This window comes from Pangasianodon hypophthalmus, chromosome 17 (assembly GCF_027358585.1).
Source record: "Pangasianodon hypophthalmus isolate fPanHyp1 chromosome 17, fPanHyp1.pri, whole genome shotgun sequence".
Taxonomy (NCBI): Eukaryota; Metazoa; Chordata; class Actinopteri; order Siluriformes; family Pangasiidae; genus Pangasianodon; species Pangasianodon hypophthalmus.
Window position 1 is genome coordinate 10,962,516 of NC_069726.1, and position 23,014 is coordinate 10,985,529.

The 23,014-nt window shown below is 36.6% G+C and overlaps 1 protein-coding gene across 2 annotated transcripts in view; it reads left to right on the forward strand.

Moving 5' to 3' along the window:
- Nucleotides 1–23,014, forward strand: part of postna (periostin, osteoblast specific factor a) — a 35,688-nt gene that overhangs the window by 3,476 nt on the left and 9,198 nt on the right. For both annotated transcript variants that reach the window (XM_026941912.3, XM_026941913.3), the window contains exons 3-16: nucleotides 7,142–7,206; nucleotides 9,305–9,462; nucleotides 9,618–9,782; nucleotides 10,184–10,330; nucleotides 11,079–11,223; nucleotides 13,607–13,819; nucleotides 14,564–14,698; nucleotides 15,685–15,833; nucleotides 16,190–16,326; nucleotides 17,663–17,793; nucleotides 17,907–18,037; nucleotides 21,262–21,364; nucleotides 22,731–22,798; nucleotides 22,943–22,988. In XM_026941912.3, coding sequence (XP_026797713.3) covers nucleotides 7,142–7,206; nucleotides 9,305–9,462; nucleotides 9,618–9,782; nucleotides 10,184–10,330; nucleotides 11,079–11,223; nucleotides 13,607–13,819; nucleotides 14,564–14,698; nucleotides 15,685–15,833; nucleotides 16,190–16,326; nucleotides 17,663–17,793; nucleotides 17,907–18,037; nucleotides 21,262–21,364; nucleotides 22,731–22,798; nucleotides 22,943–22,988 — 1,793 coding nt within the window. The remainder of the gene's footprint in view (nucleotides 1–7,141; nucleotides 7,207–9,304; nucleotides 9,463–9,617; nucleotides 9,783–10,183; nucleotides 10,331–11,078; nucleotides 11,224–13,606; nucleotides 13,820–14,563; nucleotides 14,699–15,684; nucleotides 15,834–16,189; nucleotides 16,327–17,662; nucleotides 17,794–17,906; nucleotides 18,038–21,261; nucleotides 21,365–22,730; nucleotides 22,799–22,942; nucleotides 22,989–23,014) is intronic.

The following is a 23,014-nucleotide window of genomic DNA, read 5'->3' on the forward strand; positions in this document are numbered from 1 at the left end:
CTTCACAGTCCACTTACTTCATACTGGATCCCGTTCAAATACTGGGGGCCCCAGCCATGTACAAACTAGACACATCTTTAAGCTATTTGCCTTTTGGCATGTGTATATGACAATCTGTGTCCAAATATACATCTGGATGTGTAAAGCAAGCACATACAGAAAAGATGAGCACTAATATTTTAGTCACCCTCAAGCATTTATTTCCCTTAAGAATTGTTATCTATTTACAGATAATAATGCTTATATAATATATTCACTGCTTACATCACATGGCAGCAGTGGAATGCAAAAAAAACGTACACATACAGATCAAGAGCTTCAGTTAATGTTCACATCAAACATCAGAATGAAGAAAAAGTGTGATCTCTGTGAACTTGATCGTGGCATTGATGTTGGTTACCTGAAGGGCTGGTTTGAGTATTTCAGAAACTGCTGATCTGAGATTTTCACACACAACAGTTGCTAGGGTGTGAATGGTGTGAAAAACAAAAAAAAACACTGAGCGAAAAAATTGAGTGAGCGACAGTTCTGTGGCTGGAAACGCCTTGTTGATAAGCGAGGTCAGAAGAAAATGGCCAGATTGGTTCATGCTGCCAGGAATGGTGTAGTAACTCAAATAAGCACTCTTTACAACTGTGGTGAGCAGTAAAGCATCTCAGCATGCACAAAACATCGAACCTTGAGGTAGATGGGCTACAACAGCTAGGTGTTTTGTGTTCTGAGATGCTTGTCTGCTCACCACAGTTGTAAAGAGCGCTTATTTGAGTTAAAATAGTCAGCTCAGACAAGTCTGGTCATTATCCTCTGATTTCTCCCATCAACAAGGTGCTTCAGCCTGCAGACCCTCCATTCAGAGTGTATTTTGTTTTTTGCTCCATTCTGTGTAAACTCTAGAGACTGTTGTGCATGAAAATGCCAGGAGATCAGCAGTTTCTGAAATACTCAAACCAGACCATCTGGGACAAACAACCATGGCACAGTGAAAGTCAGAGAGATCACATTTTTTCCCCATTCTAATGTTTGATTCTGTATCTGCATTATTTTAGTTTTGTTTGTGCTGCTGCCACATGATTGGCCAATTGGATAACTATATAAATGAGCAAGTGTATAGATGTTCCTATTAAACTGGATAGTGAGTGAGACTATCATCTTCCTTAGTTGTGTTCACCCCCGAAAGCCGACACTGATATGTAGCCTTTGATAACAGTGTTTTGTGACACAAAACTGTACAGTAATGATCCATGCAAGCTGTTGTATCAGGAGGTGCCTGGTTCTTTCTGTATTTGTATGTCTACAAAGAACTCCCTAATTAACCCTTATCACATATTCAGACAGTTTCAGACAGTTTTATTTTAAATCTCTCTCCCTCGAGCTGGTCACTGGCACTATGCCAGGTTGTATACTTGTACCCCTAACAAGGAAAGAAACATATGGAAGCTTTTTGGAAGTACATTTTTAAGAGATTGCCATGATAAGGTAAAACCAAACATAGTGCCCATTACCATGCTCTCTGGTGCCTGCTGAAGCCCGACTGCCTCTAGCCTGGAATTTTGGTTTGTCAGTTTGCTGATATACTTGCAGGAAAATGTTGAGTTGCTCATTGCCTCAGACATAAGGAGTATTGTCTACAAACAGTGGTAATCAAGAGGGCTGGGATGGCTGAGATTCTGGAATCCAGGAAAAGTGGGAGAGAAAATAGAGACAAAGCAGAAGCAGACAGACAGACACAGTAGATGTATTTGGGTGGCTTAGATTTTCATTTTTCATCATGTGTGTGCAGCATTTGTCCATGCAAGTCATCAGTTGACAAACTGTCAGGCTAATCTCCTTAATGCCAGGAAGTGGAAATTAGGCATTAGCTGAGTTTGAAAAATGGAAGATGAGCTGTTAGAATTTGTGTCCAACCCAAAACATTGCCACTAGAGTTCATGAAAGGAGATCTGCTACTTAGAGCAACTCTGATTTTTGCATCCTTTTTTTCTACCTTACTACCTTTCTATATGTTAGAATTTGTCTTTCAAGACATAATGTACTGCTGGCTTTGAGTACCTACAGTAACATAATTCATGGAAGATGATCTGGTCTCAGTTTTGCAAAGACATAATATTGCCAAAACATCTTGCCTGTGTTCAAACACATGAAAACATTCACACACAATATGTTGCATTTTCCATGAATGCCAGTGTATGCATGTGAAATTGGCACATGGGTTCAAAAATTGCTCAGCCACATTGCTAGCATACAAGAACCATACTGCTATGAAATGTTTTTGGCAAAAATGTAATGTCTAATCTATATCCCCTACTGAATTTAAATACAGTTTACAAGCCTGCTAGAAGAACCAAGGCAGATATGAAGAATGGGGCATTGTTCATTACAGTACAATTATTTTGTAAATTGTTCAGAAATTGTAAAGTAAGCTACTCAAAATATCAAGACAAGTGGCGAGGTCTGTACTAGTGTTCAAGTACTCTTTGAATAGTGAGTAGAACTGAGGCACTATTTAGTGCAATTCCTGGATAGAGTTTTTCAGGGGAAAAAAAGGATTTTTGGGTGGCCCATTCAGTTTAAATTTACTTGTACACAGTTCACATCTTGAAGGTGGCTAGATTTTTTTTAATTTATTGCTCTCATGGCAGAAGTTTTTTTTTTTCTTAATAGCATTTAAATCAACCCCTTTAACCCACCCACATAAAAAATTAAGGGGACAGAAAAAGAAATTTGATAAACAGATTGCCTTTTTGTTGTCAGTTGACTACTTGCATAATGTAGTGTGACATACAATACATCTGCTGTCCAAATAACATCTGTGTATTTCTAGTTAGCTTCCATCATCAATATCTTCCCCTCTGTACTGATCTCCTTCCAGTACTTTTTTTATTATATCTCTGATATATTATGTTTTCAAATGTTCAGATGTTTTTTTCGGAGAGTGGCTACATCACACTATGGAATAATGCAATTATTCCATTTCAAGACAATGTAGAATAAAAGTAAGAGGAAATAAAATGCAGTTAAGACTATAACTTTATTTATAATTATATATAAATCCAATTATGTACAGTTTACAGAAGTTTGCATACACCTAGGCTAAAGACAACCAAACTCAATTTTTCACAACACCACACATTTTCGTTACCTGTGTTGTCAATTAGGGTATCTACTGTATTTCCCTAAAGGGTAATTTCAAAATAATAACCAAGAGAGAGACCTATTTCAGCCTTTATTTACTATATCAGATTTTCAGCAGGTCAAACATTTACATCAATGTGGATGTCATAACACCAGTTTAAAGGTGAAGCCAAGATGTCTCTGAGCCCCTCTAGTGGCTGGCTGCAGTACATTTTTTTAACCCCGCCCATTCTCATTAGTGAATGTAAGACGGGTCAAACTTACATTTTAAGTTGCGTCTCCACAAATTATTTTCAGGAAAAGTATTCTGCATTTTTACAAGTTGATTTGACCTTAATATCTCCCCAATTATTTTCCTTGCAATGATTGCTTTTTATAGGAGTTATTTGATGATAATTAAAAGAGTGTGGTTGATGAGGTGATTGACAGTTGTGGACATGGCCTCATGAATGGGCACCTAATTTCCAACAAACACCTGAAGCTTCTGTAGCAAAGTCATGTCTTATTCTACTGTAAACCGTTCAGATAAACAGACACGCAGTGGGGAGTTCTCTGCAGTTTCTTTTCAGTATGTTGCTCATTTTGATGTCTAATCTACCTCATTTTACTGATATTATAACTAGCAAACCAATGTGAGTGAAGGAAGTGATGGCTTAAACCAAAGCGGCTAACATTAGCTAAATTTCATAACAATTTACTATTGATAAGGTTAGCCAGTCACTCCATATTAAACATACTCCACTGACAGAATGTGTTAAGGTAAGTGACTGCTGTTTACTGGTATATTTTCAGTTGGTATGTTATATTAGCTACTTATAAGATTGATTAACATGAAAGATGATTTAATGGCAGCTAGCTAACAAATTGTAGCTCAGTCAGCCATGACTCAAAGCTCTAAAATCTTTTCCTGAAAATGGTAAAATCAATATACTTGTGCAAATTATACGACTACAATTTAGCATTTTACAAATTAATCAAATGTTCAATTGCAGCGTCTTACATTACACTTCAGGTAATAGCTCTCAACATCTGTGCTACTGGCATGAACCAGAAAAGTTTGCCTAGCCAATATGGGTGGGCAAGAGACAGACCCACTGTCTGACTGGCTGTATCTACTGCTCATGCTCTGTCTCTAAAATCTCTACAGCACAGACTCTGGCTCCTATTTTGACCACTGCGCCAAGACTTTTAATTCAACCAATGATTCAATAATCCACATTGGGACTAAATGATGCCATGTTGTCCACCCATATATACAGGCATTGGTTTACATACACGCTGTTGGTATTTGCTGGCATTGCCTTTTAATTGCTTGAACATGAATCAAATGCTTGGGGAAGGCTTCCACAAGCTTCTCACAATACTTTTCTGGAATTTGTGCCCATTCCTCATGACAGAACTGGTGTAACTCAGTCATTTTTGTGGGCCTCCTTGCTTTTCAGTTCAGTCCACAAATTTTGTATGGGATTCAGGCCAGGACTTTGTGATATCCACTCCAATACCTTCACTTTGTTGTCTTTAAACCATTTTGTTTACAACTTGGTATTCTTAGGATCATTTTTCTGCTGGAAGACCCTGTGACCAAGTTTAAATTTTCTGGCTGATGTCTTGAGGTTATGCTTCTCAGTTGGGACGGTGTTCTTCAGATTAAAAGCCTCTTCCTTGTTCCTCCATACATAGCACTGATCATTATGGCGAAACAGTTATTTTTTTTTCATCTGACCAGAGAACTCTCCTCCAAAAGGCTGGTGATCACCTAGACTTCAGTTAACTCCAAATTATGTCAGTTGCCAATCCAAAGATTGTAAAAGACATTATATCAATTTCTGTAATCTTCCAGACTGTTTAGATAGATACTCAACTTGGTATATGTAAACTTTGACCCACTGGAATTCTGATATAGTCAATTAAACTAGAAATTCTTGAATTGATTTTTCAAAATGATCTCTGACATGAGCAAAATAGATTCCTTAACTGACTTACCAAAAGAAATATATGGTAACATGAAATATGTGGAGTTGTGAAAAACTGAGACTGAAGCTCTTTAGCCTATGTGTATGTAAACTTTTATCCTCAACTGTACAAATGATACATATTGGAGTAAATATACAATATTAGCTGCATATACCTCAGAGAAATAGTGTCTATGTCATCTCCTTTGAGCGCCTGTGTGTATACAAAATTTAAAAAATTATTTTTGCATGGCTTCATAGATTAATTATTTCAATATAGTGAAATATAGTCCCTTTTCCAAGCTTCTCCAAACAATCTCAGCAAGCTTACACGGTAAGTGACAGCTATGATCAACATACACAGATGAGCTAAAACATTATGACCACTAAGGTGATGGCACCAGGAAGCACCGAGGGAAGAAGACAAGCCGGTGGAGGGAGTGTGATGCTCTGGGCAATGTTCTCTTGAGAAACCCTGGGTCCAGGTATCATATGGGTATTACTTTGACACTTGTCACCCACCTAAACCGCTTCATGGCAATGGTATTCCCCAGTGGCAGTGGCCTCTTTCAGCAGGATAATGTGCCCTGCCATACTGCACATATTCCCCAGATATTAATCTGATCGAGCATCTGAGGGATGTGCTGGAACACCTCGCAACTTACAGGAATTAAGAGGATCTGATGCTAATATCTTGGTGTCAGATTCCACAGGGCACCTTTAGAGGTCTTGCAGAGTCCATTCCTCGAGCAGCCGGAGATATTTTGGTGGTACATGGAGGACCAACAACATTGGTCTCTCTCTATGAAGTGGTCTGGTCTCTTGACTTTCAAAAATTTACCCTCAACCCCACTAAGTTTGCTAATTTCAGACCTGTTTCCCTCATCCCATTTCTGTCCAAGAACCTGGAACATGCAATACGTGGACCACTGTCTACAGATTTTCATCTAAATGACCTCCTGGATGCCAACCAGTCTGGTTACAGGGCCATGAGTTCTAAATAAATGGTCCTCCTTTCAGTCACTGAGGCTTTACGAATTAGTCCTTCTGTACTCATCCTCTTTGACCTGTATGCTGCCTTTGACACTGTGAATTGGCAGATTCTCATTTCCACTCTAACCGACTTTGGGATTGTGAGTTATGCTCTGACTGGTTCTCTGAAAGGTCCGATTTCCTCACATCCTTAATACTGGAGTCTTTCGGGGGTCAGTACTTGGTCCACTATTGTTCCCTCTTTATGCTAAATCACTAGGCTCAGTGATAAGGTCAACTTCCTTTCCGTTGCCTTTCTAACATCTCTTCATTGATGAATACCCATGACCTGAAGGTGATATACCTACCAATAAAGTACTCCCCCATTGGAAGTGCCAATCACCATCTATATGCTCACAGTCCATTCATGACTAAGAATCCTATTTTAAATGATAAACTGAAGTTTTCCAATCGCATTACAGTAATCATCATATCCTGCTGATTACTTTTCTGACTACAAAATCTGCTCAAATTTCAAATTCAAATCAAGCTGTAGTTATTTCTCGACTACTGAAACTATTCATATGCAATATCTCTACTTACTGAGTATTCTTGTTCCTCACTTGGTATTTTATTTCATTGAATATATGTCTATATTTAGCATATATAGTATTTGTTAACAGGTACTCACATTTGGTTAATCAATCTGCATTTGTTGTTCAAAGAAGTTTCCAATTTTTAACTTTTGGCACAAAAACTTATAATACTTGATAAAACTGATCTTCTCTTCTCAGTTCAGAGCCACTAACCAATCTGTGTAATTAGTCATTAAATGAATATTAAATGAAAAAGATGATTTATTGTTAATGAAATGCTATTCAAGGAATGATCTGGACCGAGTAAAGCCTGGATGAATCATTTTTGGAATAAATAAATAGAATGTACATCAAGGCCTAACTTTATTTCACTGAGATTTGTAGTTTGTCTATATGATCAGTTGTACTATCATCAGTTTGTTGAACCTGACTGGTCCATTAGACTGTAAGGCTAAAGCTTAGCGACTTTCTTTGTGGCTTATTTTGCAGGATTGTATTATATGAATGCTGTCCTGGTTATATGAAGCTGGAGGGGATGCGTGGCTGCCCTGCAGGTTGGTATTGCCTGTTAAGGTAAAATTCCAGGAATTACTTCAGTACTGCATCAACATACTTCTGTTTATGCATCAGTGCTCCTTTTTGTTTAAACTGGGAAGAATGCCATATTCACAAAATCTTATAGGCTTTTGTTAAAATTATGGGTCATGTTATGGCAGGAACTTTGGGCTTAGGCTTATCCTGAGGTTATTAAATCTAGTTATTCATTAGCTATATGTTCAGAATGGGAATGCAAAGATTACCCCAGTCTGCAAACACTTCAAACAGTGCAGCAAACACTATGTAAGTTACAGCAGAAACCATTCTTATAGAAATTATTCTTACTTATAGTAACCTTCATCAATGCGTGCCTAAATAAGTGCATAAAGCAACCACATGTTTTATCAATGTATGTCTATATTTCTATATATCCTGTTTATTTTCACTCTTTAGAGTGAATCTGTTTTGCCCTGTCGTATTTTACCCTGTTTGAATGGACTCTGAGCTTGGGTTACTGTCTATGCAGTTTCACACGTTCTCCTTGTGTCTGTGTGGATTTCCTCTTGATTCTCTGATTTCCTCCCACTTCCCAAAACATGCTAGTAGGTGGACTGGCAACTAAATTGCCCCTAGGCATGAATTTGTGTGCATGGTGCCCTGCGATGGATTGGCATGCCATCCAGGTTGTATTCCTGCCTCATGCCCAGTGTTCCTGAGTTCCCAATTCACCACAACCATGACCAAGATAAAGTAATTATTGAAGATAAATGAATGACATGAAAAAAGAATGTTTGTTTGCACACAATGGCAAAATTTGGTGAGGATTTAGGACATTGACCTAATTAATTACTTGGTATAAGCTGAGTATTTCTGGAAGAAGTTGACCTTAGAATTTAATATCATATTATTTCAGTGCAGAAATCAATAAATTAATGCATCACAATCTATAATAGCAGAGTAATAAAAGAGAAATAAAAACCTTGAAGAGAATGATAAGTTTAGAGATAAGGCTAGCAAGAGATTTATGTGCAAATCTGATATGAGTTAAAAATAGGATATTTAATTAAAGAGTCATTTCATCCAAATAGATACTGGTGCTGTGACACAGTCTGTTATCTATGAACATTTGCATTTTCACAGGATTTAAAGGATGTAAACATCAACCATAAACATTCAAAGTAATTTGCATTTACAAAAAAATTAAAGGATTAAAAGTGAAACCTATGTAGGTAGGTCTAACGTCTCTCTCAAAGTTCTAGCTAACTCTGCTTACTTACACCCTGTAGAATTCAAAATTTAGAACCCAGTGTTCTTTGGTTGTCCCCCTGGGGAACCTTAATGATTCTATGTAGATTTTATGTACTGTAGTGTGTTTTCCTATCACAAAGGGTTCCAAGTAGGACCCTTTTAGGAAACTAAGAAACCTTAATTATCCAGTGAAGAATGTTTTAAGAACCATTGAAGAATCCTTTTTCTTAGGAGTGTTATGTAGTGGATACTCTAAAGCTGAAACTCCATATTAACATGGAATCACAGACAGATGCAATATGTTCAAAAGAATATAATTACACATGGCATAATGTAATGTGCAATAACACATGCAGCGACCTATTTAGTTCATGTATAGAGAAAGGAGTTTAACCTAATGATAACCTTAATGTTCACACTATAGCTGGGGTATATCTGCTCTTAATTGATCTACACAATATTTAAATGTGGTGTGATTGCAGGGTGTAATGATAGCAGTTTATGCATATCATTAAGACAACAAATCAAAAGCCAAAAGTGGAATGTGTGTAGGGTTTTTCTGTGGTTTTACCAAATTCCACAGTGAGCAGTGATGGCTATTTGCAGCAACCCATGCATATTACATGAAAACTCTTATCCAAAGCACACAGCTTCTTTCTCCAATGATCTTGGAGTAAGAGTAGATTCAGAACATTAGAACTTAAGATCAGGTGGTTACATGAGTAACACTGACTAGATGAATGCAGAAATGCAAAAAAAAAAAAAACTTTAACAATTGTTACATTACAAAAGGTTTAATGTAGTGAATAAAATTGCTTTAAATGAAATATTTTTCTCCTTCTGCTTGTATTTTACCTCGTTCTTCAGCTATCCCTATTGACACCATCTATGGAACACTGGGTCTGCTGAAACTGGATATCACACAGCAGTATTCTGACCTGTCCAAAATCAGGGAGGAGATTGATGGAGCTGGCTCCTATACCATGTTTGCTCCTAGCAGTGATGCCTGGGAACAGTTAGATGTTGTATGTATTAAAGCAGATACTTTTCATCTTGTAGTCATTTTTACTGTAATAGTGGACCCCGCCCCCTTCCCCCCACCCCCCACCCCCGCCCCCTTTTTACTATGTTAATATTAACATTGATTATATTGATGAAGTATATTTTTACTATTATGCAGACTGCTAGAAATGCCCTTGTGAACAACGCACAGACAGAGTTGTACAACACTTTGCACTACCACATGGTCAAAAAACGTTTCCTTACCAAAGACCTGAAGAATGACATGACCCTGCAGTCGATGTACAACAAACAGGGACTGCACATCAACCACTATTCTAATGGAGTACGTATCAAAATAAACACCATGCAGAAATATGTTTTTGTTGACAGGTTAGAGACTGATCTGATGAGAAATCAGTTTCATAGTGAAAGTTACTTTTACTCATGCTTATTACCAAGTAACACATTTTTAAAACCCTGAGATATCCATAATTTGTTGGTTGGAAAAACCTTGCAGGACTTAAAATATACTGTATCTTTATTTTTATTTTTATTTTCTAATTTCATAATCTATTTTCTAATCTATTTGTTTCTTTTACTTGTTACATTTTTGTTAGAAATATTTTTATATTTTTAGAAATTTTTTTATATATTTTTAAAAGTGTTGAACAAAAAAGACCAGAAACCTTTTTGGTCGGGATTGTTCATCATAAGTTTTTCTGATTGTTGTTCTATGTTCTGCAGGTTGTGACAGTTAACTGTGCCAGGATCATTCATGCCAACCAGGTGTCCACAAATGGAGTGGTACATGTCATTGACCGTGTCATCAGTGCAGTCGGAAACAGCATCAGGGATGTCATTCAAAGCAATGAGGAACTCAGCTCATTCCGTGTACGTGTTGTTGCCTACACTATCATTACACATTTGTGTAGATTTTTATATGTTTTTAAAATTCACTTCTAAGTCATTAAATTTTTAGATTTGAATAAAATATATACCTCTATTTTACATTTTATAGAATTCCAAAATATTAAAAATGAATGTATACTCAAAAATGACAAACAATGCAAAAGCAAGAGAAAACATTTTTTGTCCTAATTGTTGCACACTTTTGCACTCATGTATATATACATAGTGCATGGTTAATAAGGTAATGTTTAGGTTTAGTAAGGTAATGACTGTGTGTTAATGACTAAGAACCACAGTATGTACCACATAGTAGATCAACATGTAGATCATTCGCATCTAAACTTTTAGATTATTTATGCTGAAATTGTTGAATAGATTTCAAGACATGCTGTAAGCTAGAAAAGACAAATAGGATGTGACTTTAAAAAGTAGACTATGTATCTTCCGAACAGTTCAAAGTTTTTCGTTTCTATGAACTGTGCTCTAGTACACATTCATCCAATCTAAACAAACCAAAACTCACTGTGCAATATTTCTTCTGTCTCTATAATCCTGGGTCTTGTTAATGAATTATGAAATAAAAATAAATTAAATATATAAGAAAATATGGTAATATATATATATATATATATAAGATAGAATATATAAATAGAATATATAAATGAAAGCAGTTCTCAATGTATAAATTTAATAGTAATAGCACTAATACTATGTTTTGCTGTCTGTGCAGGAAGCTGCTAATGTGGAAGCAAGCTTATTAGAAAGACTCGGCAAATCTGGCCACTATACTCTCTTTGCTCCTACCAATAAGGCCTTTGAACAGTTGGACAGCGACGTTCTTGAACGGATCCTAAATGACAAGACTGTGCTTCAAGGTAAGAGCTTGGCATACTGGCAAATATAGACATTAACACTTGATAGTTATCAATAATAACTACACTTTAAAAGTTCTGTCTAGGATTAAGTCAGGGTTTCCTACAGTTTCCTACAGTGGATTTTAGACACTCCATCACTGTTGAGGTATGTACAGCAAATAAAGGCACTTTAAGAAAACAGTCTTTTGCTATTATTCCTTGACAGACTCTGAAGGTTTATGTCTCCTGTTTCGAATGACATGAATGCGGACTACTGAAAACCATGTTAGATTTTCAGACAGTGGACAAACAGCAGCTCTAACCACAGTCTCTGGGTCGTCCAAAGTCAAGACATTCTGATCCCATTCTCTGTTCCTGGCAGGAAATGCTTAAATCATGCTGTAGCTTGATAAACAATGACTTTTTTGTGGGTCACTTATCCAAAATTTGTACACATTTCCAGAACTACCAGAAATTTGAATGAAAGTGTAAATCCAACAACTGCTAAAGATATTCTGAGAATGAATTGCTAATTAACATTAGAAATGTAAGAGAAGTAGGAATGTGAAAATAAGTCTAAGGAGAATGTATTATTTAGAATGTATTATTTAATTATTTGGTTTTAAAAAGTAGGGCAGCATGGTGGCACAGTAGGTAGCATTGCTGACTCGTAGCTCCAGGGTTCGAACCTGAGCTCGGGTTACTGTCTGTGTGGAGTTTCACATGTTCACATGGGTTTCCTCTGGGTTATCCAATTTCCTCCCACTATCCAAAAACATGGAGCTAGGCAGTTTGGCTATGCTAAATTGCCCATAGGTGTGAATATCTATATGAATGGTGCCCTGAGAAAGACTGTAGTCTCAGCCAAGTACATTCTCCCGCCTTGGGCCCAGTGTTACCAGGATTGGTTTAGAAGATGAATGATGATGAATTTTAAAAAGTAAATGATTTGTAGTTATTTCCAGGGTTTTTCCACTGAAAACATCAATTTCAACATTATAATCATAATTAATTCATTTATTTATCTGTGTAGACATGAGATAGAAATGTCATTGAACTTAGTTTTTCATCCTTGTAAACTTAAATGTGCCACTATTGTCACTATACTATATAAACCTTAAATGTGCCACTATTGTTTGCTGGCTTTCTGTTATGAAAGCAAAATCACAGTGTATATATTGTGTATTGTGAAAAGGTTTTCAAAATCTATGATATGTAATTTTGGCCATACCATCCACTCCTAAACAGGAGATATTCTAAAATAGGTATAAGCGTATTTTTACTACCTGTCTTTATTAAAATTTGTTTATGGGTTCGCATTAACCCCTATATAGTGTTACAAAAGTTGATGTGGACTTTTAGCAGCGTTTCAATGTTAAACAATGTTAAACCATAATGAAATTTCACGTGTCAGTTGAAGAGACAGGAATGAGCGGTGAGAGAATTGATTCAGCAGAAGGCTTCATTATTTCAGAGCTAGAGCCTTTGTCCAATTCCTGGCCGAACCAACTAGACGCTTAGTCATCAGGAGAGGTGAGAGCTGCACACTCCAGCAGCTTGGAAAAGAGTGAAACACAATGCTAGACCTCCTTGAGACTGTACTGTTCTGGGTAAAATATCGAGCCTGTTTTTTTGGGAAGGCATGAAATGGGTTTGTTCAATACTGAAGGTAGGCGAGTGTACAGAGGAACACAAGCATAGAGAGATATTGGATAGGACTTTCCACCTACACATCACACACACTCACACACACACACACACACATATAGAGTGCATAAACAGACAGTGAGAATTAGCAGAGCAGGCTGAGGTCCTGGGAAAGTGATAATGTGCATACAGTAGCTGCTGGCAAGCAATGTCTAGACAGCGTCAGTACAGGAAGGACTGAGTGGGTGTTCACAGGATTACACTGGGCTTTGTGCACTTTGCAGAGCTTCCTGGGAAATTATCTACCATGTGAATGACGTATAATCCAAAAGCATTTTAACTCAATAGTGAGAACATTTTTCCATGCATTCTCCATTTACATCCATTCTCTACTCCTCTGAGTATACCAGCAGGATTTTGGCACTATAGAGCGGTTGGATATAAGATTGTCTGAGGTTAATAATGCAATGATAGAAGCCCCTTATGTGCCCAGAATATTTTTACTTCTTAAATTGAGTTCATCTGGGTTTTATTGGCAAGTTTATTATTAGCCAGGGACACCCAAGTATTTTTTTCAGAGGAATTGCCAGGCTGTTTATTAACCGGTGCAAAAAAAGAGAGAAATTTTAGCTGATAGTTTTTTTTTTTCCTCAGAAAAAAGCTTTTGGTGAATAATTAATAGCCAAAGTATTTTCCTGTCTTTAAAGTGTAAACATCTTTCCACACATTTTCTGAATTTGTATTTTTTTTTTCCTAGCCTTTCTAAACTACCACCTTCTGAGCTCAGTCCAGTGCTCAGAAGCCATCATGGCTGGCACTGCATATGAGACACTGGAGGGCAGTGTAATTGAGATTGGCTGTGATGGTGACAGCCTCACCGTTAATGGCATTAAAATGGTACTGAAGAAGGACATCATCACCAGCAATGGAGTTATTCACCTCATTGACCAAGTGCTCATGCCTGACTCAGGTTAGTGTCCCACCTCTTAACACAATGCAGGTCTTATTATCAGCCTATTTAATCTGGATTTGTATACATATAACACCACCCAAGCAAATTCTAACAGTTACAATTTTACATCTAAACTAAAATTAAACCTGTCAGTCAATATTTTTGATCACTTGAAAAATGGGTGGGTTCAAACAAACGGTGCCATGTTCTATGTTTAACATATCTAGATCTAAATATCAGGAAATGAAAGCTGAAATTCTGATCTTTCATCTCAAATTCATCTTTTGATCTCAAACCCAAATGTCTTCAGTGTATAGCAAAAATAAAAGAATCGGCTTTGCTGTTCCAATACTTTTGGAGGGGTACCTTATTGTAAACATGCTGTCAGACCTTAAGTAAAAAAATGTCTGCATCATGGTTTTTTTTTCCACCACCCTGACTAGTGTATGTAACCTGTAGTACAAACAGGACATGGAGGTCATATTTTTTGTTTCAGATCAAAGACCAGTACTTTTCAACATATCCTCTCAGGTGAAAATGACCTGAGCATAATCTCTGTGCTACAATATAAATATTTTTAGCACAGAGATAATAGTGCTATAATATAATATATGCTCAAAATTTATTGACGGAAACAATGACTTTTATTCCATGACGTCATATGCTACAGGTATAGTTTGATGAAGTGCTGCTAATGAAGTGGTGTTGTCCTGACATTCTCACTCACTCTCTCTCTCTCTCTTTTTCTTTCTCTAACTAAAGCTAAGCAGGTGACGGAACTGGTAGGTGATTCCCAGAGAATGTTCGGGGACATGGTGTCTGAGATGGGCCTGTCTGCAGCCATGAAGCCTGGGACTGAGTACACACTCCTTGCCCCTCTCAATGGTGTCTTCACCAGTACGTTCACCACACCACAGCAACAGGCCTCTAAATAAAGACACAGAAAAAACAACATGCTTTTTGAGATAATGGAAAAATCAGACAGGTTCAGTATCAAGGAGGCCTTTTTAAAGTACTGATAAGTAATATTAGGCCAGTTTTATTAGCTGATTTGAGAACTAATTTAATGTAGTTTTTAATTCTTTGCACACAAAATACTTAATTTTCTAAAGTTGCTGTGATGACATTTTTTTTTTATTTATATAATTTCCTATTTATTTATAGTAGCTGGGATTTAATATACAGAGAGGTGACAAATGAAAGAAAACAGCAGTAGTTTTGTTATGGTGTGGGGGCATTTTGCTGGCATGGTTTGTGTCTACTTTTCCCCTTAGAGGGAAGCATCACTGCAAATCAATACAAAGTTATTCTGAATAATCACCTTTATACTATTTCTATCCTGATGGGAGTGGTCTCATTCAGGATGATAATGCCCTATCCACATTTTGAATGCTTTGATGAGTATGACAATGATATAAGTTATAATGGCCTATGGCCTTCACATTTTAGGTTTAATTAGATCTCAACCTAATTAAACACCTATGAGACATTTAGGACTGTGGTGCGCCAGTCCAATTCCAGAGATATATACCGTCTATGCATTTAAGCTGTTCTGACGGCTTGTGGTGGCACTTTATGTTGTATTGAATAATTACATTATTGTATTTCTATTTTTTTACACACAGGGAAAACATTAAATTTTGCAATCTCTCACAATGAGATTGAATCTCCCACAATGCACTGTTTTGTTTTTTTAAAGAAGAAATTATTACATATTGATTATTTGCTTGAGAAATAAAATTTGACCAAATTCTATTACATCTTCATGATAAAATAAGAACAGTCTGATAGTGGGCTTCTTTGGACTCCAACTGTACATAACAACTAATAATGAGTACTGACAATAGTCAATGCAGTGTTCTGGTGATCTGTATTTGTTTTAGATGAAATAATGGCTTTGGACCAGCATTTGCTGAGGATTATTCTTGAAAACCACATCCTGAAGAGCAGGTTCACCCTGAAGGACCTTTACAATGGTCAGCTGCTGGAGACCCTGGGAGGGAAGCTGCTTAGAGTCTTTGTTTACCGTACGGTTAGTGTCTCTAAGTGAATATGTGTTAAAGAATGTGAAAGAAAAAAGAAGCAGGTAGCATCTGTACATCACTACAAAGAGTGAAGGATGGTGGATGCTGGTTGGCAGGGGCAAAAAACTGATTCATTTACGTCCTAAATTTGTGGTGATTTATTTATCTCTATTCCCTCCATAAATCTGTTATAGAGAACTGCCTGCTTTCCTTCCTTCCTTCCTTCCTTCTCTTATTTTCTCAACCTTCCTGAAAATGATGTATTATGCCTGCCAGCATCTTGTCAGCTGTTTAACTTCAGCTGTCACTTCATTAGCTATGCCCAGAGCATGTATAATTAATGCTTTACTTTTGTGTGTGCTAGGCCGTGTGTATTGAGAATGCTTGCATGATCCGAGGCAGTAAAGAGGGAAGCAACGGTGCTCTTCATTTAATGCGTTCATTAATTCGATTGCCAGAGAAGACCATGTTTGAAACGCTGAAGGCCGATGACCGTTTCACGTGAGTTACACAAGTTACCATTATTTATTTCCAGAAGTATCAGTAACACATAATTACTGAAAAACTGGTATCATGACTTATGTGTGAGGAATGAGAAATTACTAAAAAAAAAAAAGAAAAAAAAAAAAAAGGAAGGTGAAGAAAGGCAGTTTCAGTGGTAGTCTGAAATCTGTGTAAGTAGCAGGTCAACTGCTGGTTCCGCAATGGCAAAGGATTTCAAACAGTGGAAACGCTACAAGCCTGGAGTACAATAAAACGGAATTGGATAAACTCAGGTCTAGCAATAGTCGTGATTACCTGAGGGGCACAAGCACAGGAAAACATTGCTAAGGCTAAACCTGAAATTGATACATATATATTTACATAAGATATAAGTAAGACTTATAAGATATAAATAAGACTATTGTAGTATAGGTGCCAAGAACCTCTCTACCAAACAGCGTGGCCGGCACATTTTTGCAAGAAATGCGTGCTCAGGACTATCCTGGTCTAGTGGATTGTAGCTTTAGCATTGTAGGTTGGGGTGGAGTTACAAAGGGGCGGAGTTTGGAGAGAACCAACATGTAATCTTGCCCACAAATATTTTCACTCTTTTAATGGTAGAGCATGCTCCCAAACACAACCAAGCGTATCAGTCTTTTAATCTTTAGTGAATCCTTCCCAGACAACATTAAACAAACGTCTGAATCTTAAATATCTTTTTACACTCTTCGTGATGGCACTAGGTAAAGTCTTCACTGCTATAATGTTATATCCTTTGTAGGGCACAAACAAAGTCAATAGGAAGCCATTTGAGATTCGCCCAAACTAAACGGATCATAGGGAAGAAATGTAAGATCGAGCTACATAGCAATAAGAAAATGTTTTTGTGGGTAAACAAATAATGAATTTGAAATAAATGAATCTGAAATATTAAATTGCTGTACACTTACAATCTCTTAAATATACCAGAAAACAGACTTTAAAAAGAGTAAGGAGCTTTTGCAGGCACTACACTAGCCTATTGTGAGGATTTTTGTGGAGGTAGAGAAGCATTTCCAGTCAGAGATAATAATCAGGGCATCAGTGCAACTGTGTTTTATCAGTTGGTTGTTTGCACTATTTTTTACACTACCCATATGTCCTAGTTCCACCATCTGGTGGAAGAATGCCATTATAGTTGCCTCTATAGTTTATGTGCAACTACAATGTTATTAGAGAGGCTTAATATGAAGTGAAACCATACTGGATCCATTTATTACCAAAATGGTTACATAGTTTTTGTCTTTTTTTTTTTTCTCCAAAATTCTCAAATAAATAAAAAGCATTAAGGAAATGTTTGCCTGGAATGTTATAGAATATTCCTGAAGTTGATGGAGAAAGCAGAACTGACTGAGATGCTAAAGCAAGAGGGATCATACACAATTTTTGCTCCAACTGATGAAGCCTTCAAGGAGATGTCAGAGGAAGACATGAAGCTTCTCACCAGTAAACCTGTTTCTTCTTCATACAGAGATGTTGAAATTGTTGGAGTAACCATCACAGGAAAGCTAGATTTTTTTTTACCTAAATGACCAATATTTTTCCACACTTCTGTTTAGGTGACTTGAACATTTTGAGGACAATCCTGCTCTACCATTTCAGCAATGGCGTCTTCATTAATGGAGGACTGGAAGGTGGAGTGACCAACCTCCTCAAGACCATCCAGGGCAACAACCTGCAAGTGCTTTCTGTGCGTGGATTCATATTTGGGTTTGCTTCACAAAACATATCCACATCTCACACACAACTCGTTGATTTATCTCATACAAACCATTGATTGGTCAGTAGGCTATTTGCTATCTATTGATTTGTACAATGATTAACTTATTAACTCTTGAACGGAGTTTGAAAAGATATGCTTAACTTTCAGAAAATTTCCACATCTGAGCTGTCATCCAACATATAATTACTGAGTAGTATTTATAAGCTTTTTCTCCAGCAAATTAATGATTTTTTTACCAATACTAAGACCTCCTTGATTTCTCATTTCTTTTTTACTTTGTGTTGTACATTATACCTAGTTCAGTTTTAGTTAATTTATCTTGTTTTAACTTATGGCTCTAGTTATTATAATTTATGTATATTATCCTTTTAGTAATGTTTTAAGAACATTTTAGCAAAAAACAAGAGGGGGGTTTATTTCATTTAGCTGGCACGATGAAACTACAGGTGTCCAAAACATGAACAACAGTTAATATCTTATTTTCTGTGGATATTTGATATATTTGATATATTGATAATATTCATATAATTATATTTACAGATATGATTTTATATATATATATATATATATATATATATATATATATATATATATATATATATATAATTTTGCAAATGGGTAACAGGGTTGCAAGTAACATATTTGCAAATTTGGCCTAAAATAAACTTATGTTTTTAAGAGCTTAGTTAACTTTGGACCATATGCTAATCATAAGCAGTAATAAACAGATATTTATACAAATTTTTTAAATGATTAATAATCTTTTTTTTTCTGGCTTGCCTCATGCAGCAGTTGCTGACTTATGAAGGCAGAAAGACAAACACAAGTGCTGGTTTTGTCTTTTATTAAAAACAACCAGGACATACAACCTAATAGCACTAGGCAATACCCAAAACAATGAACAGGCAAGAGATCAGACTATTGGCAAACAAACAAAAACAGGATTGGGCAAACAGGTAAACAATAAACAAAGCAGAAGTCAAAGACAAAATGGGCAATAATCAAGGGCTTTAGTAAGGTGACAGGAATAATCCTGGAGCAAGACTTTGCCAAGAGTCTTTGAAAGTCTAGGTTATTTAAAGGCGTGTGTGTGATTGTGAGCAGGTGTGTTTAATCGGAAGTCTGGATATTTACAATAGAATAAGTGCTTGCGTGAGTGATGTGTGAAGTGGTTGCTGGCTGGGGATCAGGGAACACTGACATTTTCTGTAAAAACCCAAAAAATAAAATGGCAGCATTTGTCTACTAGTCATAAAGCAACCGTAATCCTGGTGTTTGCACATCCTGTTTATCTCTCTCTCTCTCACACACACACACACACAAACACACACATATATACATACATTTATACATACAGTGGGGTCCAAAAGTCTGAGACCACATTGAAAATCTGGGAATTTTTCTTTTCATTTAAAGTTGGAAATAAACAAAAGGTTTTAGAATTTTGAAATATTTAAAACAAAGAAAGTAAATGTTCAATATTTTGAATATTAAATATTCAAGATTCTGCACTATTGAGGTCCCTATTGAAATGTAAGCAAATTTGTGATATTGTCCCTGTTAACTGCTTTGTACAAAAGGTCAGATTTTCCTCATGCCTAAGCTCTTCTACTGAAGCACGTGTTCAGATGACACTATGAAGGATTTGATCTAAAATGCATCATAAGGTTTTGTACAAACTTGTGGAGTCCATGCCAGCTCGAGTGCACACTGTCATTAAAGCAAAAAGGAGATGTACCAAATACTAAGAAACTCTGAAATTCATGTTTCTTAAATTTCATGATTCTACTTTTCACTCGAGTAAAAATTTGTAATGAAACTTGTATAAATTAGAAACTAATGCAAAATAGAAGCATTTTCAGTAGTGCTCTCAGACATTTGGAGCCCACTGTGTATATATAATATACTGAAAGTCTGAAAAAGGAAAGACTTGACAAGCAATGAGGTTTCCTTTGTTACACTGTCAGACAAAGCTCTGGGTTCTGATTCACAATTCGCAAACTCATATCATACTGTTTTCATTTCCTGAAAGAGGGTATGTGAGTGCATTCCCCACTCACATTATACTGTACACTTCAGAGAAAATATTCTGTTCCTGCTACATTGTATGTCTTTCATTTACAATACGGAAATTCCAAAGGGAATAAAAATAAGCCATTGTTCCTAGATTTGGCAGAGGTCCTTAATGCGTTGAAACACAGTGAGGGGGTTTGAGTGATAAAAGCACTGATATAAGTTTAGCCCTAACCATATGACAACAGGACCAAACTGGCTACATACATTATATTACTATCTAGAAGCTCTAATTGAAAAAGAGATCTAATCATTAGCTTACTATACATAATCTACACTGCAATTTAAACCCCCTATCAATGCTAACTGAGAGGGAGCTATATCAGTGTGATGAGGAAGACCTAAAGATCAAAACTTCCCCATTGTGAAATGTGTGTCTAAAGTTAGTAAGTCAGATGAAACTGTTGGAAACACTTGGCAAAGTTCTATTTGTTGAAATAAGAGGTTTCTGCAGAACATTGTATATTGTTTACTGCTGTTTTAACTCTAGGGGGACTTTATTTCCTACCTCATAGCTTATATATATAGTGTGTGTGTGTGTGTGCATGTTAAGTCTTTCCGCACTGATAAATATCTGCCTTCCTGGCGATAAGCTGTCATCACTAAAAGCACGTATTGTGCGTCATCTCCTAGAAGATCCTCTTGCCTTCATGTTTCTGTCCAAAAATAAGAACAATCACTTTTTTTTAATTTCTCACAAATTCTGTTACAGTAACTGAGGGTATGTGGTATGTGGTTCTGCAAACAGGCCCAGTATGTCTTATCTGAGTACTTGTCCTGTAAAGAATAACAACATATGTATGACTGCTTCTTATAATTATAATAATAAACACAAGCCTGAGTTCTAAAGCTTATGCTTGTTCCGATATTATGGTGCAGAATAACCTCTTAATGTCCTTCTTAGTTCATTGGCCTTGTTATGTCTTAATTCTATTGAATGATTGATCTACACTGAAATATTACAACCTCTTCAGTCCATACTCCCTAGACAGGTCCTCTGTTCAGAGCTAATATTTATCATCTAAATCACTTTATTATCAGCTTTATATTGTAACGTTGTTAAGGGTGTGTATATAGTTATTATATTAAATGCAATTACTGCATTTCTCTCTTTTCAGGTCAATAACTCCATTAATGTGAACTCACTGAATGTTAGAGATAATGACCTCATGGCCTCCAATGGAGTGGTTCACGTGGTGAAGAACTTGCTCTATCCTGCAGGTAAGTGAACACGCATTTACATTTGTATTTACATTTACAGCAGTTGTCAGGTGACCTTATCCAGAGTGACTTACTGAAGTGTTTTCTGGTCTCCATCAAAATCAATCCTCAATACTAGAACAAATAAGTCTGGGTATAAAAATACCATCAAAGTAAAACTCTGTTTTGAGTGGATTTGGTCCAGTATGTTTGTACAACAACAAAACCACACAAGTCTAGTTTTTTTTTTTTTTGCTTTATTTTTTTAATTAGTGCTTAGATAAGTGCTTGGTTAAGTGGTAGGTCTTATGTCTTCCATCATCAGTCAGTTTACCACCTGAGTGTCAGTACAAAGAAGAGTCTTGATGAATGTCTTCCATGTATTTTGAAGGAAGACATTCATCAAGACAAGACATTCCAAAAACAGGAAAGGTTACACAAGGTAACAGAAGGTTAAGTATGTAACCGTGGTTCTATGACTGAGTGGAGTCTAGTAGAGTAAAAGTGGAGTAATCCTGTTTTGCTCACTTCCAACACCTCATGATTATGAGCCCACATCCGAAGCCCATAAAAGGTTCCTGTTATGCCACACTAATTGTCTGGAAATTCTCGTCAACCCAAATGACCCACGTAGTCTGGTGGTCCTCCAATCAGTCATGGAACCATGGTTAGATACATAACCTTCCATTCTACTTCCTTTGGTTTCCTTCAAACTAACAGCGATGACTCCTCTTAGTGCCACCCAGGAGGTAGCCATAGCAAGCATCAAATGACATTTATTGGAGGAAGGCATGTCTTTAACTGCGTTCAAGTATACTTGTCCAATCACTTCTCTTACTCAACAAGCTAACCTGTCTCTAAACAGCACTGTTTATGGTGCTCCCCAAAGCACACAAACAGGTGATCAGTGACCTACCAGCTGGCAGTCACTTCCAAATAGCATTTTAGAGTACTCATTGGAAACAGGCCTGGGCACATTCTCACCTGCAATCACAACTAAGATTATAGGTGTATTAATATACTGCTACGTCAATATCTTTGGTAGTAATGCAATTTGTAAAGTAATTTGGAGTATTAGTAGAACCTCACAGGCCTCACACTTTTGCACTCTTTTTTACAAGATACAGCAGAATAAAATGCTTATCCAGATCAGCATTTGTCCTGATAAATGTCCCATACATGTGTTCCCTGTATTTTGTAACATAAAACGATGGTTGACAGGCACTGGATTTTTATGTAGTATATTGAATCTACAGCTGTCTACTGTCAAGTACAGTATGTTTGCCAATTACTGTCATGTATTTTGCAATCTTACTTCTAATTGCTGCCAAATGTAAGGATGAAATAATGTGAACTTGACTGAGAAACAATTTATTTTTCTTGCCAGATCTACCAGTAGGCCGTCAGGATCTGCTTTATCTGCTGAGGAAGCTCATTAAGTACATACAGATAAAGGTACAATTAAACAGCAGCCAAATCTAACACAGGAGAATCCTCTATGCAGTTATTACGAGTTACAGTACATATTCTCATTGCCATTCATTCTCCAACATTTCCACCATATGTTTTTTTTGCCTTGTCTGTCTGTTTATCTTTTAGTTTGTTAATGGCTACACCTACAAGGAGATTCCACTCACCTTCATTAGTGAGTTCTTTCTCATGTCAGCATGA